At 35.3% G+C, this 15,825-nt stretch overlaps 1 protein-coding gene across 1 annotated transcript; it reads left to right on the top strand.

Annotated features, from left to right (window-relative positions):
- The first annotated feature begins 349 nt into the window (after positions 1–349).
- Positions 350–6,457, top strand: LOC111425116 (uncharacterized). Its single transcript, XM_023058898.2, has one exon. The coding sequence runs from the start codon at positions 350–352 to the stop codon at positions 6,455–6,457; it is 6,108 nt and encodes a 2,035-aa protein (XP_022914666.2).
- Positions 6,458–15,825: the final 9,368 nt, after the last annotated feature.

The raw sequence follows: 15,825 nt of genomic DNA on the forward strand, positions 1-15,825 counted from the left end.
CTCTCTTATAAATCGGTCTTACTATAGTTCTTTCAGATTCATCAAAAATATTGCTGAATTGAAAGAGCTGTTTATGACGCTGCTCAAGGGTTCTGCAATTTCATCAACGCACTTTTTTAGAACAGAGATTGGAATAATAATAAATTAGAATTTCATCGTAACGCACCGTATGTGTGTTATTCAAAGACATAATAATAGATTTTACTTCTATGGGATCTGTTAAGTAGAGTCCAAATGATTTTTTCATGGCTATATTCGATTTAACAGTATTCTGTATATTTGTTTGTATATTATAATAGAAATGTCAATAAAATTTTAATAAACGTCTTATCACACGAAGATTATTAAAATGTTTGAGGACAATTATTCTGATGAAGTAACTGGGCCAACTCTTCGCATAGACGTACCAAGTTTATCAACCCAAAAAGCAAGAAGTATTACAAGCGAAAAAGTCTTTGGCGATTTGGGCTGGAAGAACCTCTTATTAGTTCAATTTCAACGTCCGTTTACTTTCGCAATTTACGTTGGTATCATAGCATCTTATTGCATTATAGTTTTCGAAGCTGGACTATCGTTTTCCATCCTACAAAACGAAACTCCCCTTGAGGTGTATATAACAAAAACGAAAGGAGTCATTTACGCGTTCGACGCCTTTTTCTTCATGGATGTGATGTTTATGATTATCTTTAAAAATACTGAGTGGCCCGAATATAGTCATCGGTTTAAAGCTAGAAACGCTGGTATATTAATCATGGAGATGTGTTCGTTGATTCCGATTGACGGGATTTACTATGCTATTGCTGTAAAGAAGAAGCCGTCGTCGGTAAATTTTTTACGATTAAGATATGTTTTTAGAATTATTCGGATATTTTACGATCAAAGGATTCCGTCGGCGATGACTAAAGAGCAATCGTTGATAATAAATACGGAAAAGTTGTTGATAACCGTTGGGGTTATGTGCTGCACGCTTGCTGCGTTAGTTCTCCCGTATATATGCGAGTTAAAATGTTTCCCAGAGGAGTTAGATAACGTGATGTATTATTATTTATACGTCGCTTCTGAGAAAATTACCGGAAAAGGTTTTGGGAAGGTGTATTTCCACGCAAACTTAAACAAAGGTTTTGCAATTCAAGTATTTAACTACATAGGATTTATGGCGTATTTAGTTATGGGGTATATCGTAAGCAAAGCGATTTGTATGTATATTTCCAATGATAATCACGTATATTCATATTTAACTAAATACAAAACTATCAAAGATGAATTAAATAATTGGCGAAAAAGAAATCTTGCAATGTGGAGGATGCACGATGAATGTTTAGTTCGCACAATTGAGGCATATTACCGATTGATTTGGACTAAAAAACGGTGGTGTGTAACTATGGCTTTCACCCAAGAAGTTCTTCCTAAAGTTATGTTTAAAGACGTTTACTTAGATATGTCATGGAACGGGTTTAAACACTCCCACTTATTCAAAAACCAAGAAGTACATTTTCTACGGGAAGTAGCAACCTATATGAATCATTTAGTTTGCGCCCCAGGCGAACTTCTTTACGGCAGAGACCGAGAAAAACAAGGAATGTTTTATATTAAAACCGGCATCGTGCAAGTTTTATCAGAAGAAAATGGCGAAACTCCAATCATATCATTTTCCGGTGGTACATGTTTAGGAGAATCCACTTTAATAATTGGTTACGACTCAAATTGGAGCGTGATGTGTAAAACGTATTGCGAAATAAGTTTTTTAAAACGTTCCGATTTTATCAAGGTGAGTTTAATTTATCCTCGCGAATACCACAGATTGATAACAACGATTTCAAGAAGATATTTAAAAGCTAGGCGATACAGAGAATTATCTGAGTATCAATGGGAAAAATTATTAATTACAAATCCCGATACGGTAATAATGATTTGGTTGAAAAAAACGTTGCATCAATTGGTTGAAAACGAAACGATTTACAAACAAGATGATTCATTTCGTGAGGAGGAGTTGGTTTTTTGTCCCGATTATTTAAATCTTTTGGTGATTACGGAAGATATTGAGTTGGTTATTGATATGATTTTTTTGAAAACTACGTTCCCGGCGATTTTTCAACCCGAGTCTGTTGTTTTAGATGGTTGGAACATATTCATTAGTATTATTGCGTTAATAATTTTTCTTTTTTATCCGTGTTATGCACTTTATTGCGGCACGATTACACACGCAACTCACGTTCTTATATTAAGTATTATAACATTTATTTGTTTGACGGATCTTTATATTCAATCTTCAACAGCCGTGCGTACTAAAGATACGCTTCTTACAACGATACCTTCAATAATTTATAATCGCTTAACAAACACGGGATTTTTGGTGGATTTATTTTCTTCGATACCTATTAGCATATTTTTTATCTTAATGAATAATCAGGTATCATACGAAACTTTGGTGCTAACTGAGATTCATAAACTTTTAAAAATTTACCGATTAAATTTCACCTTTTCGAAATTGGAGATGCTTCGGATTACTAATAAGATGGTTCTTAAATATTTTAAGGTTTTTTTGGTGGATTTCTTTTTATTTTATTACACAGCTTTGGTTTTGTATTACGTTATTTGTAACTCAACGAGTCGTGGGTGCCCCAAAGAATACCTTAATTTGATTGTTGAGTACTTTGATGATAGCCAATTCAATGTTTTGTTGCACCTTTTCACGGTTGCAAGTACTTTTTTGGGGAATATGACCTTCACGGATTTGCTTAAATTCATTAAGTACGATCAAGTTGGGATTGTAATAGCTGTCCAATTCCTGTACGCTTTCTGCAGCGTTTTCGTTTTGGCGTATATTTGTATTATGGAGACGTTGCGCGATAAAGAGGTGCATCAATACAAGGAGTTTGTGGCTACGGTTGATGTGGTGTTGAAGGATTTAAATGTGAGCTCTGGATTGCAGCGAAGAATTAGCTTGTATTTGACGGATCAATTTTGGGATAATAAAGGTTTACACCTCTTAAACCCGATGCTTTTTAAGAATAATATGTCGAATAATCTTTATTCGTTAATGAATCAAATTCGATATGAAAAGCTTCTTCACGATTTACCCTTACTCGCCGATTTAGAAGAAACTATAATTATCGACTTTTCGCGAAAATTAAAGGTGACTCATTATCCCCCAGGGGAAGTTATAACTTACGCAGGGGAAGTGTGCAAAGAAATGCACGTCATTGAAGTTGGATTTTGCCAAGTTTTGGGGAGTCAAAATAAAATATTGCATCCCAGTGAAAGTTTTTGCGTTATCGAAACGTGTATGCGAATACCGACGTTTTATACCGTGGTAACATTAACCGATTGTAACGTACTGTCTTTATCGCAGATGGAGTATGCAAGGTTGGCCACTAAATATCCAGATTTTGGTGCTTCAATTAGCGAAGCTTTGGAATACACGATTTCGGGGGAGAAAATAAATCAGATACAGAGTACTAATCGCGAGGTTGATATGTTAAAAGTGGATGTTAAGGATCAATTATGCAGGAAATTTAATGTTAAGACTACTCTAGAAAAGATGCGTTACTCCAGCGAATTTGGAACTTTAATGTTTTTCATGAAGTTTATCATAATGCGGCGCACTTTCCCCACAAATGGTAAATTCATTTTTTATTGGGAATGGTCCAGATTGATTTTCGCGTTTGCCACAAATATCTTTACCAGATATGCTTACACCGCAGATACATCTTTCCCTTATTACTTCTGTTTGTGCATGGATATGACAGCTTGGGTCGACATCTATGTAAGACACCACGTTTGCTACTACAACGATAAAGGAACTGAAGTTAGCCATCCGGCAAAAACTTACATTCATTATTGGACCAACGGATTATTAATAGACATGCTTTCTTGCGCACCCATCGATTATTTATTCGGCCAACCATCTACTAAACCTTATTTAAAATTAAACCGATTTTTGCAACTATATCGCCCCCTTCGTTTAATGAAATACATAAACGACAACAACATATCACGCTCGAAATTGTACGATTTGTTTAAATATATTCCTTTCGTTTTTGTAACGATCGATTTTATGAGCACCATCGCTACATACTTAACATGCGCATCTCCAATCAACATAAACCTCGAAAATGTATCTTGCACCGCTGAACATTGGGCCAAATTACATTTGAATAATACGAATCTTTCGCCACAACTCAAATTACATACAGCAAGTCTCATTGTTACCGCTACATCCCTCACGGTGGTTAGTTTCCATCGTGTCTATTTAAGTTCGAAACAAGAACTTCTCAACGCTGGGTTTTTCATAATATTTGGGCACATATTTTTCGTGTGGATGGCTGCTCGATTGGTATCGAATAGTTTCTACAATGAAACTGACTTAATCGCTTACCAAGAAGCGATGAGGCACTTATTAACATTCGTTGCTGCAAGAAAAATCGATAAGAACATAAAAAACGAGATCATCGCGTATTACGAGTTTATGTGGAAAAAAACAAAAGGAAAAGATTTGATGGTGCTATTAAACGCTTTTAGTACCGCCATTAAAGAAGATATTCTATACGACATGTTCGGAAAGGCTCTGAATACATCATCAACTTTTCTAACAGCACCCAAATCCTTCTTCAAAAGCTTATTATTAGAATCAACTTATGAAGTATACGTACACAAAGGAATTATTTATAGAGTTAACGACGTGCACGGTTACATCTACATCCTTCTCAAAGGTACCATTGATGTTCTTGGGGCCGATTACAACAAACTGCTTATATTATCCCCCGGAAGTATTTTTGGAAACTTAGATAACGTTCTTCGAAGCAGACAAACATTGACTATGATCGCAAAAGGGCACGTTGAAGTATTAAAAATAGCTTCGCTACAATATCACGTCGTGATATCAAAGTATCCCCAAATTATGCGATTTTACACTAAATTAACTAGGTTTAACGTGGATTACATCGAAAATCACGATGAAGATCTTATGCATAAATACTCAACCATGACAATGCAGTCAATTGCCTCATTAACTCCTTCCGGAGGTAAATGGCGCCGATCTTCAAAATCAAGTAGAATGTCAGATAAAGTCGATATATTATCATTAAGTAAAATGAGCGCCACACAAAATTACTCAAAAGTTTTTAGGGTGATCAAAAATAATGGTTGGATTAAATTTATTCGCTTATCAATTATTTGTATAAGTTGCTTCTTTGGATTTCATTTAGAAATATATCAATTAGGAAATTACGACGATAACGTCATAGTGATCTGCCTCTTATATTTCTGCGACTTATTGTATTTGGGAAAAATGTATCTTGACTTTTTCACCAGCTATGTCGACGACACCGGATTAATCGTAACCGATTTATTCTTAATAAAAAAGCGCTACATGAGCCAACCGTTTGGATTTTATTTCGATTTGGTCGCCCTAATTCCTGCCGAATTATTTTCATTGGGCTTTATCACTCAATCGTACTTTTGGATCATATGGACATGGTTCAGAAAAAATCGCTTAATAAAAGTAATATATTATTTTTATTTATTGAAAGTAAGCAAAGCTAAATTACACGTAAACGTAAAAATTGTCAGCATCATCCATATAATATCCTGGTTAACAATCCTCCTTCAAACAATGAGCATTCTATTATTAATGTCCCATATCATTGAAAACACCAACCACGAAGACAAACTCTCGCTTTTAATCAATTCGTTTGAAATGATAACTTATGCAGCTTCCGGTACAGCTCTTACAGAGGCACCATTCACGTTTACCATCTATTCGATAATCAGCGTGTTAATAACAATGTTAGTTTGCAAGTTCTTCATCACTTTATTTATAGCGGAATTATGCTCGTTAATCGAAAACGTCTACCAGAACAAAAGCAAGTATCGTATATACGCTTTATATTTAAAATATCAACTCAGAGAAGAAGATGTTTCCGTACCTCTCCGCAAACGAGTGGGTGAATATCTCAATTTACTTTGGATTCATCATCGAGGATTTCAATATCCAAGCCTATTAAACCAAGCGCCTTATTACTTAAAAGAAGCCATTTTAAACGCAATGTATGGTTTCCATTTACGTAGACATCCCCTCATTAAACACTGCCATACAGATCTTATCAGACAAATGTCGGCCACGTTCGACGTCTTAATATTCTTTCCGGGAAATTTTGTTGCTTACATTGGGGATATCGACGGATGCATGTATTTCATACATAAAGGAGAAATTCAAGTATTAATCGAAGACAGTTTGCAGCATGAAAATGCTGTAGACGTGTTACGAACTGGAGATTGTTTTGGATTAGATCAGGGATTGTATAAAAATTGCGGACATGATTATAGTTACAAAGTAACAAAAAAATCTATTGTTATCGCACTTAATAAAGACAAATGGTTTCATTTACTTAAATTTTTTCCCGCTTCAAAGACCGTTTTGTTCGATCTTAGGAATGCATACATGGATAATTATTAATAATTAAGATGTTAATTATTTTTTGAATTATATAAATTGTATCGAATATAAATAAATTGATTCCCTTGTTACCTTTGCTAGTTTAAATATCCGGTTATTAGCAAGTCCTTGAGTGATCAGATTGGACTTAGCACCTTTTATTCTGTCTTATCTTGTACCGATGAGTGTGAAATCAATTATTTTCAAAGAACATCGATGACCTGAAATGAAAAATTCAGCAAGGGATAAGTTCAAATAGTAATAATTAATAGCAGGTACGCTTCTTTTTCAACAACATTTTTTTGTACAACATAATACAAAACTTCTTCTTGACCGTGAAAATGTGTGCCACTGTATAAGAGTTAGTTTAACACTCCATCAATATCATATTGATGAGCGTTTTACAAACGTTGTTATGTTTACAACAAAATTTTGATTTACACGAATTGTTATGACATAAATTTATTGAATAGATTTTGTGTGCAGGATTTCAATACTTTTCTAAATGAACTGAAGCCAGTGCTTCTAGTTTAAACCTCGTTTTCTACGTTACTCTAGAATATAGTTATTTTGTAGTGAATACAAGAGTTAGATTGACGCTAGGAATTATTTTTGGCGGTAAATTTAAATTCACATTTCACTATTTATTGACTATACAGGTGTCCCCTATCTTTCGCATCAGAGCATTATACGGTTGTAGGATACATTATTCTGAAGCGATTTTTCTAATAATTTTTTTTCAAAATGTTGTTTCGAAAATGTCCAATAGCGGATTCACGAAGAGAAACGTGTTATGAGCATCGCGGCGATGCCGCCAAGTTACGAAGACGATCGACTCCGAAGGATTCTGGCCCTGGTTTGTCCATTGATGGGATTTCGGATAAACTTTTTATCAATGAGCATCTTACCCAAGCGAACAAAATCCTCTTTGGGAGAACCAAGATGGTCAGGGAGAAGAAGTACAAATATGTATGGATCCGTGACTGCAAAATATTTGTGTGGAGAGAGGATGACTCACGCCCCATCTTAATAAGATCCACGGGTGACATTGATAAGCTTTCATTTGTCATTTGTCTTATGTCTTTCTTTACAACTTACTTGTTAATGTTCAATGACTCCTCTTTCGTGTTACTACCAAAACGTGCGAGGTCTTCGCACTAAACTGGTTGATATGTATAATGGCCTTCGTGAATACCTTTCACCAAGGTATTCACTCTGCCGAAGGCTTTCCCTGTTATTACAGAGTTTTCGTGGTGGTGGCGTGTTGATTGCGGCGGCATCTTCCCTGTCTGTCCTTCCGCAATCAACATGGCTTGTGGACCTTAAGGCAGTGTGTGTTACTCTACCGACCGGTTCTATTACTTTACACATTTGCTGCGTTTATATTCCTCCTTCTGATCATAATGCATTGTTTAATTTTATTAATGAAATTGATTTAATTATTGAAAGCCATCCTAATGACAAATTCTTGATTTTTGGCTATTTTAACCTAGCTGATATTCGCTGGTCGGCCGATCTCGCTTCTTCTGTTCGTTTGGGTGAGTTTCTGGATGCCCTCGCCTTATGTGGTCTCAACCAATTTAATTTTCGCATGAATGCCTTTCAGAACACTTTCGATTTAATTTTCGCTCATTTTTCTAATATATCTTCTATTTCATTAAGCACTCATCCTCTGATTCCCGAGGATAGTGTTGATATCACTTTAGAATTCGTCTGCTCTTTAGAAATATCACCCCGCCTTCCTGCTGAATCTTCTAACGTGTTTAACTTCAGACGTGCTAATTTCTCTGACATTGATTCGTACCTCTCTACTATTAACTGGGATACAGAGCTAAATACTCGTGAAGTAGACCCTGCTGTTAATTTCTTCTATTATCATTTAAATTTTGTCATTCAAAAATTTACACCGATCAAACGCAAATTCACTTGTGCTTTTCCGATGTGGTTTTCGCGAGATACTCTCAGAGTGATCAGAGAAAAGCGAAGGGCTCATGTTAAATGGAAACGGTATGGAAACCAAATAGATTACTTGACTTTTTCATTATTGCGAGGGCGTTCCAAGTTTCTCATTCGGTGCGAGTATGGGAAGTATGTTGGTGGTGTCGAGAGCAGTATTAAAGCTGATCCTAAATACTCTTGGTCTTATATTAAAGATAAGAAAGGCGCAGATACAATTCCTACACCTATGACATTTGACAACAAATGTATGATTGCATCTTTTAGTGAAATCTTACTGAGTGTTGCAGCTATTCCTTCTTCCGGTGATACAACAGAACTGAGCAAACTGTTTTTATAGTACAATTTGGTAAGCCTTAAAATATTTTGGTTCATGGGTTGTATTAAAGACGTAACATTATGAGGTAAGAATTTTACAAAGATCATCCCATCTTTAGTCCTCAGTTCTGTTGCTGGTGGATGGAACGGCGCGTTATCCACAAGGAGAATTGTTTTCTGAAGTATCTCGTGAGCACGCAGAAAACATCTCACCTACGAATTGTAGAATATAATTTTGAAATATAATCAGCCTTATGAAACAAATGGTAGAAAAAAAAAAGTTCCTAAAACACCTTGGATTTTTTGATGTCTCTATCACTAGGGGTTTCAGCTTATGTAAGTCAGAAACATTTACACAACCCATAAATGTCAGTTGTTGCTTGGAAATTTTTAGTTCAGGAGCAGTTTTTTCTGCTAATAAGACATAAGATTTGTCAGGCAATAAGCGCCAATGCAATCCTGTCCCATTAGCATTATAAATCTGATACCGCTTTAGGTCATGCTCTTGAATCATACGTTTTAGATCCTCTTTAAAAGGATCTACTGCATCTGGGTTAACGTATAATTTCTCCCCTGCGATTTTCACAAAACCTTAAGCCTTAAAGGTGTTTAAGTCTTTGCAGCCAACCATCACTGAAAGGCCCTGGAAGTATCAATATTCAACTGATACTTCAATGATAACGAAAATGCCTTTAGTTTCAGCATATTTTCCGAAATTCGTGAATTCTGTTCTCTTTCTTTAAGAAACCAGTTGTACAATTTCTCTTCTAAAAGTGGAAATGCAAACTTTTTCAAGATTCATTTTTTTGATGGTTTTAGCGTGTGAGTTATCGTATACAATAAGTTTTTAATTTTTGTCTATACCACAAATTGTTGATTTTGAAACTCCATATTTTTTAGATAACGTCGTGACTCAAAGATTTCTTTAATTTTGACAGAAAGGCACAATGCACTTGTTCGCACCATCGAAGATCCACGCTATTCACACTATACGGCGTTCAATGTTAATAATTTCGTGTTCACACCATCGCCAGGATCTCATTACCTTATCTCATTATTATAATTTCAATAAATCAATAATTCCATTAATTCATTCAATGTTATCTTTTATTTTATTATATCATCATCATCCTACGGCGCTACACCTCTTGGTGAGATTTGGCTTATTTAACAATCGGCCTCCACTCCATTAAGTTCTCTCACTCTCTAATTTTGAACGTACAGCTTCTTTATGTCGTTAGTCACACCGCACCGTCTATCCATCTTGTTCTAGGTCTTCCCCTATTTCTTGGTATATCTGGTTTGCTCGCAAATACTTTCTTTGCTTTCTTGGTTTCACTCATTCTTAAGATGATGGAAAGTCTTGTCTGAAGTCGATGAACATTAAATGCAGATCTTTGTTATATTCATAATATTTCGCCATACTCTGTTCCAGAACAAATTGTTGATCAATCGTAGATCTTCCATTCCGGAATCCGCATTCCTATTACCCTATCGGCAATTATTCTTATTCTTTCATAAACGATGTTGGATAAAGTTTTATAGGCGGTGTTTAGCGGAATAATCGGCCTATAGTTTCCTCAACTTAATTTATCACCCTTTTTGTATACTGGGCATATAAGATCAGGTTTTCAGTACTCCAGAATTACCTCATTTTGCCATATGTTTCATATTACTTACAGGATGTAGTAAAATGGACAAAAATAAGAAAGAAAAGGTGCATGGAGCATGTGGAAAGAATGGATGAGAGGAGTATGGACGACCAAAAGGAAAAAGATCACAAGGACGACCGTCCAAGAGATGAGCATAGAGCTGGTTCTTTTTGTGTGCGGAATAAAGTCCAAGTCCAAACATAAGGCTTGACAAACAGGAATGCATCTAAACAACTGGATTGGACCCAAAAAGCTTAAGTAATTTGCAATACGTGGATGATAGAATTCTTATTTCGGATAGCCTTGAAGAGATGAAACTAGTGCTGAACGACTAAAGGAAGTGCGCAAGAGTCGGGCTAAATATCAACGTGGAGAAATCAAAATTTATGACAAATCTTGTTCCCAACTCTAACATCAACATTGGGGATAATGAGATTGAGAGGGTTGACAGCTATGTATATCTTGGCCATGAGGTTCGCGTATCGAGAGATAATTAAACAACCCAATTAAACAAAAAGAATACACTCACGTGGGCAGCCTACGGGAAACTTAAAGACATCTTCAAGAGCTATATTCCGATATACAAGGTGTCATTTTGTTGTAAGCGATACTTTTTGAATAACTGGAAACCAACTCAATGTTTTGTTTGGATTCTATCATTTTATTGAAATTTGGACTTGTACAATTTGTTTAGTCACTTTTTGAAAGTGATGTCTACTAGGTGGCTTCCCCCAGCTGTCACCACAAAATCGGCCCTTTTTTCGACGCTTTTCATCACTTTTGCGAGTGTTTCGAGCGTTATTTCGGCGATTTCTTGGCGTGTGTTGGCCTTAAGTTGCTCGAGAGTGTCTGGCTTGTTGACATAAAACTGTCTCTTAAAGTTCGATGTTGCCAAAGAACCACTAGCATTGAATTTCCCCACGAAACTTCGAATTGTCTTGGCTGTGGGCGTTGGACGACCGCGAAATTTTAGTCTGTACACGCGTTGAGCAAGCGTAACAGAGGAACTTTTATGGATATAAATTTTCACAATTTCTGCATGTTCTCTAGATGTGTGGTTAAAATTGTACTACAATGACGATTCCAATGCGCCACCAAACATGGCGATTTGACAGGAGGCTCAAAGTAACGCAAAGATAGATGGAGAGGTCGATGCTGAGTGTAACCCTGAGGGACCACATACTAAATGAAGACCTATGAAGAAGAACTGGCATAAATGATGTGGTCAACATTGTAGCAAAGCTCGATGAAAATAATCATAATAACTTGATCTAATCTAAATTACGACAGATTCGTCTGATGATAATTTATAGTTTTCGATCGTTGGCAATTCCTCGTCTTCAACGTCCATTTCATCATCTTCCTCTTCATTTTTTTCGAAATCTAATGTACAGGTGTTTCATAATATATGCGCAGGACTTCAGGATGTGGTGGCTTTTTTTTGAGTAGGGTATATAAATATATAATAAGTATATAGTATATATAAATATATCTCTGTGTGGGTGGGACACAGAGATATTTAGTTTTTAATACAAATATTATACAATGTATAATACTGTTATTTTCTGTTTGCTAATCGAATAGTTGGATTATTAATTTGTTGATTTATTATTTTTCTTGTTCTGTCTTGCAAAATTAATGTCCGTGTAACCAGAGAAACTTCTTTTTCCCTAGTTTAAACGTAAAACACATCTAGAATAATTTGAATCAGCAAAGTTTGAGTTATTTTAGATTGTTCTATGTGTTTTAATTCTTATTGTGTAATTTAAAACTACTGACGCAAGAGTTACTGACAGATACTACCAAAAACTTTAATTTTCAAAGAGTAAAGTGTCCTTTATAGAGTTGTTCTAGTGAAAATAATAGCTGTTATAGATTGCTTTAGGTATAATAAGTATATATTTGTAATATGGAATTGGAAATAGAAAAACTATGGTCACAGTAATCAACTAGACATTTTGGCAGCCAAACCTATTTTTAGTTATAACTTCGTAATGATGTATCCCAGAATTTTGATTTTCTAGAACAATAACTAGAACAACCCAGAATATCAAAGAAAATCTAATGTTTCCAAAAATGGGGGGCTAGTCAAAAAACCGTTTTTTTCGGTTTTTCTCGCCGAGTTTTTATTTTTTCCATTTGCCGCTTTGGAACAATGTAGAACAATTCTAGAACAATCTAGAACAGGGCTGTCCAGACCAGATATGATCACGGGCCAATGTAAATTAATAAATAGATTGGAGGGTCGCACAAATAAAAAACACATTTTTTTAAGAAAGGTTTAATAGCGTTTAATATGGTTAATACGTAACTGTTACATTAAATTGTATTAGTGCTTCATTAATTTATCTTTTACAATCGTTTCAATATCAACATTGATATTAGTTGTTGCCAGACACAGTGCGTGTGTAAGTGAGTTATCTGACAATGAAGATCTATATTTAGATTTTATAAAATTCATCGTAGAATACGCACTTTCACAAAGATAGGTACTGCCCGTTTGGGGAAACGCTCGCCAAGGAGCTTAAAAAATCTATTCTAGACTCTGTTCTACCCTTGTAAAAGGGGTCTGATTGTAGGTCACATAATTCTAATTGATAATCAAGTTTTAAATCATCAAGTAATAAACCAGTCTTTACACCTTCAAGCAATTGTTAATGGATGAGTGAAAAGTGATATATTACTCTCTAATTCTTTGAAATCTGTAAATCGCTGCTCAAATTCCACAATTACATCCTCAATATACTTCAGGTGATTCTTAAAGGTACATCCTTCAAAATTTTCCATCTTTGTGTAATGTTCTTTGCAACTTGGAAAAAAAGGAAAAATCATTCTGTTCTAGTGTCGATTTGAACAATTTTAGTTTACTTCTAAAACCATTCACATATCCATACAAGTTGGCAATATTGTGTCCTTTGCCTTGGAACATCAAATTTAATTCGTTCAAGTGTTGTGTCATATCAGTTAATAATTCAAGATCAGCCAGGAATAAAGGATCTTGCATACAATTTTCAAGCTCAGAAGTGTCTAATTTTATTTCATTTTTTAGAAATAAAGGTATTTCTTTTCGTAAAGCAAAAAAACGTTCAAGACCCAGCACTAAGCCATCTTATTTCGGAATGCATCAATTTCACCTAAAAAATGTTGAATTTTTCTATGAATCAAAGCTTTGTTTCCGCCTTTAATGAGATTTGTTATTCTAATAACAACTTTCATGGCATTCGTTTGGCGCAAAGATTTTCCACATAAGGCTTCCTGGTGTATGATGCAGTGAATCAACGGGCAATTAATACCATTTTCTTTCAGAAGTCCCGCGAATCCTGTCACTTTTCCCGTCATAGCTTTTGCTCCATCAGTTACAATGCAAGAACATTTTTGAAATCCTCCGTAGTTTATTACAGTTTTATTGAGAGCTATAAAAATATCAGCACCTTTAATTGTTTCGTGTAGCGGTATCAAATTTAACATTTCCTCCGTAATAGTAAAATCTTTTGAAATGCAACGAATAAATATTAATAATTGACTGATATCTATCTGGTCGGTACTTTCATCCAAACATATTGAGTAATATTCGCAATCTAAAACACAATCACATAATTTTTTCGAAACTTATTCGCCCATATCATCTACTCGTCGCGCCACTGTTTGGTGAGATAATGCTACAGATTCAAACTTTTCCGCCAACTTTAGCTGCATGAAGCGTTGAGCCATTGAAACTGCGCATTTTTTCATTAAAATAACATCACTGAATGGTTTTTTTGCTTTGGCTAATAGTAAAGAAACTTCATAAGACGCAGCCAAACCTTGTTCATTATCTGTATTTACTTGTTTGATGTATTAGTTTTTTTATACTCGGCTACCATAGTTTTTCTTGCTTCACCGGTATGTTTTTTATACTTTTCTTCATGTAAAGTAGTATAGTGCCGTTTCACATTGTATTCCTTATTCACCGCCAAAACTTGCATACAAATCATACATTGAATTTTATTGTTATTGTTGCAGATCAGATAGTCTAATTCCCATTTTTCATTAAATGCACGATTTTCATCACTTATTCTTCACAGACATAATGGGGATTGTTATTTTGCAATAGAGTTCTGTTTACTATGTAATTAAATCACAAGTGTAGTGAGAAATAATGACACCGAGAAGGTAATGAAGGAGAATGAAGGAGTAAGCTCGAATTACACACAATCACTACGATTACTAATTAGTTACTACACAACACGCATCAAATGACAACCATTAAAAATGAATAAACGACAATCAACAGCCAGTGCTGTTTGACACCCTGATCGTGCGGCATTTTTGCAGGAAAGCGCTAAACACAAGTCGGGACGGGACTCACAAATACGAATATGATTTAATATTTTAGTTATTTATTTATAATACCATATAAAATAAAATCATTTCTAGCAACAAAATTTGAAAAAGATGGAAAAATTTATTCTTCTGCTAACTTCCCGCACTCTACCCTGGCCCGGCCGGGGTAAATATCCGGATAACTACCCATTTTATAAATACCTACCCGCCGGGTGTTTACCCAGCGCCCATCACTGATCCCGAATATAAATAAATAAATAATAATAATAATAATAATAGTACTTTATTGACCGCAACAACCAACATAAAAAAATTAAACAATAATATAAAAGAAAAAAAATAAATGAAAAATTCATTCTATATGTGAAACTAATTACAATCTGCGGCCAATAGGCGGAGCCATCTGTTCAACTCAACCTAGAGTTGAGAACGACTAATAATTACATATTCAATTGTTTCCGCAATTAAATTAATCAATTCAAATGATTCCCTATATAACCAATAAATAGATAACAACCCAATGTCAGAGCACTGAGGCAGCATAAGGATTATGTTGACCCATCTGAACCCGAAACAAGGTGTTACGCAAGTTAACTTTAAAAACGGATAGACTTTTATTTTTAAATTCAGGAGGACAGGAATTATACTCCTTGGCCACATTATATGAAAAAGAGCGCCTAAAAAGAGCTTTCCTGTGAGCAGGAACGGCGATAGTATTTTTGTGTATAAGATTCAAGTTAGGTGTTGATAGAGGCATCTAAGAACACCATATGCCTTTTTCACGCAAGCAGTGACATGACCGCTGAATCGCAGATTGCTGTCGACAAGCACACCCAGATTTTTTGACTCAGGGTACACTACCAGCCTCTCTCCACCCAAAAATATACCGACACTATCAGAGTCCAAGTTACCAAAGATGACTACCTTAGATTTAGTGGCATTGAGAGTTAGTGCCATCTTGTGTGAGCAATCTAAAATAGCGTTCAGATCTGCATTTATTTTTGAGCAAGCAGAAGCGAGGTGTTCCTTCGGAAAGGTTATGTAAATTTGGCTGTCATCTGCGTACATGTGTATCGACGAATATTGAATGCACTTAGGCAACTGGGATGTATACAAGGAAAACAATAAAGGAGCCAGAAT

This window comes from Onthophagus taurus, chromosome 7 (assembly GCF_036711975.1).
Source record: "Onthophagus taurus isolate NC chromosome 7, IU_Otau_3.0, whole genome shotgun sequence".
NCBI classification, from domain to species: Eukaryota; Metazoa; Arthropoda; class Insecta; order Coleoptera; family Scarabaeidae; genus Onthophagus; species Onthophagus taurus.

Coding starts and splice junctions, on each gene's coding strand:
- LOC111425116 (XM_023058898.2), top strand. CDS start 350: ATGTTTGAGGACAATTATTCTGATGAAGTAACTGGGCCAACTCTTCGC.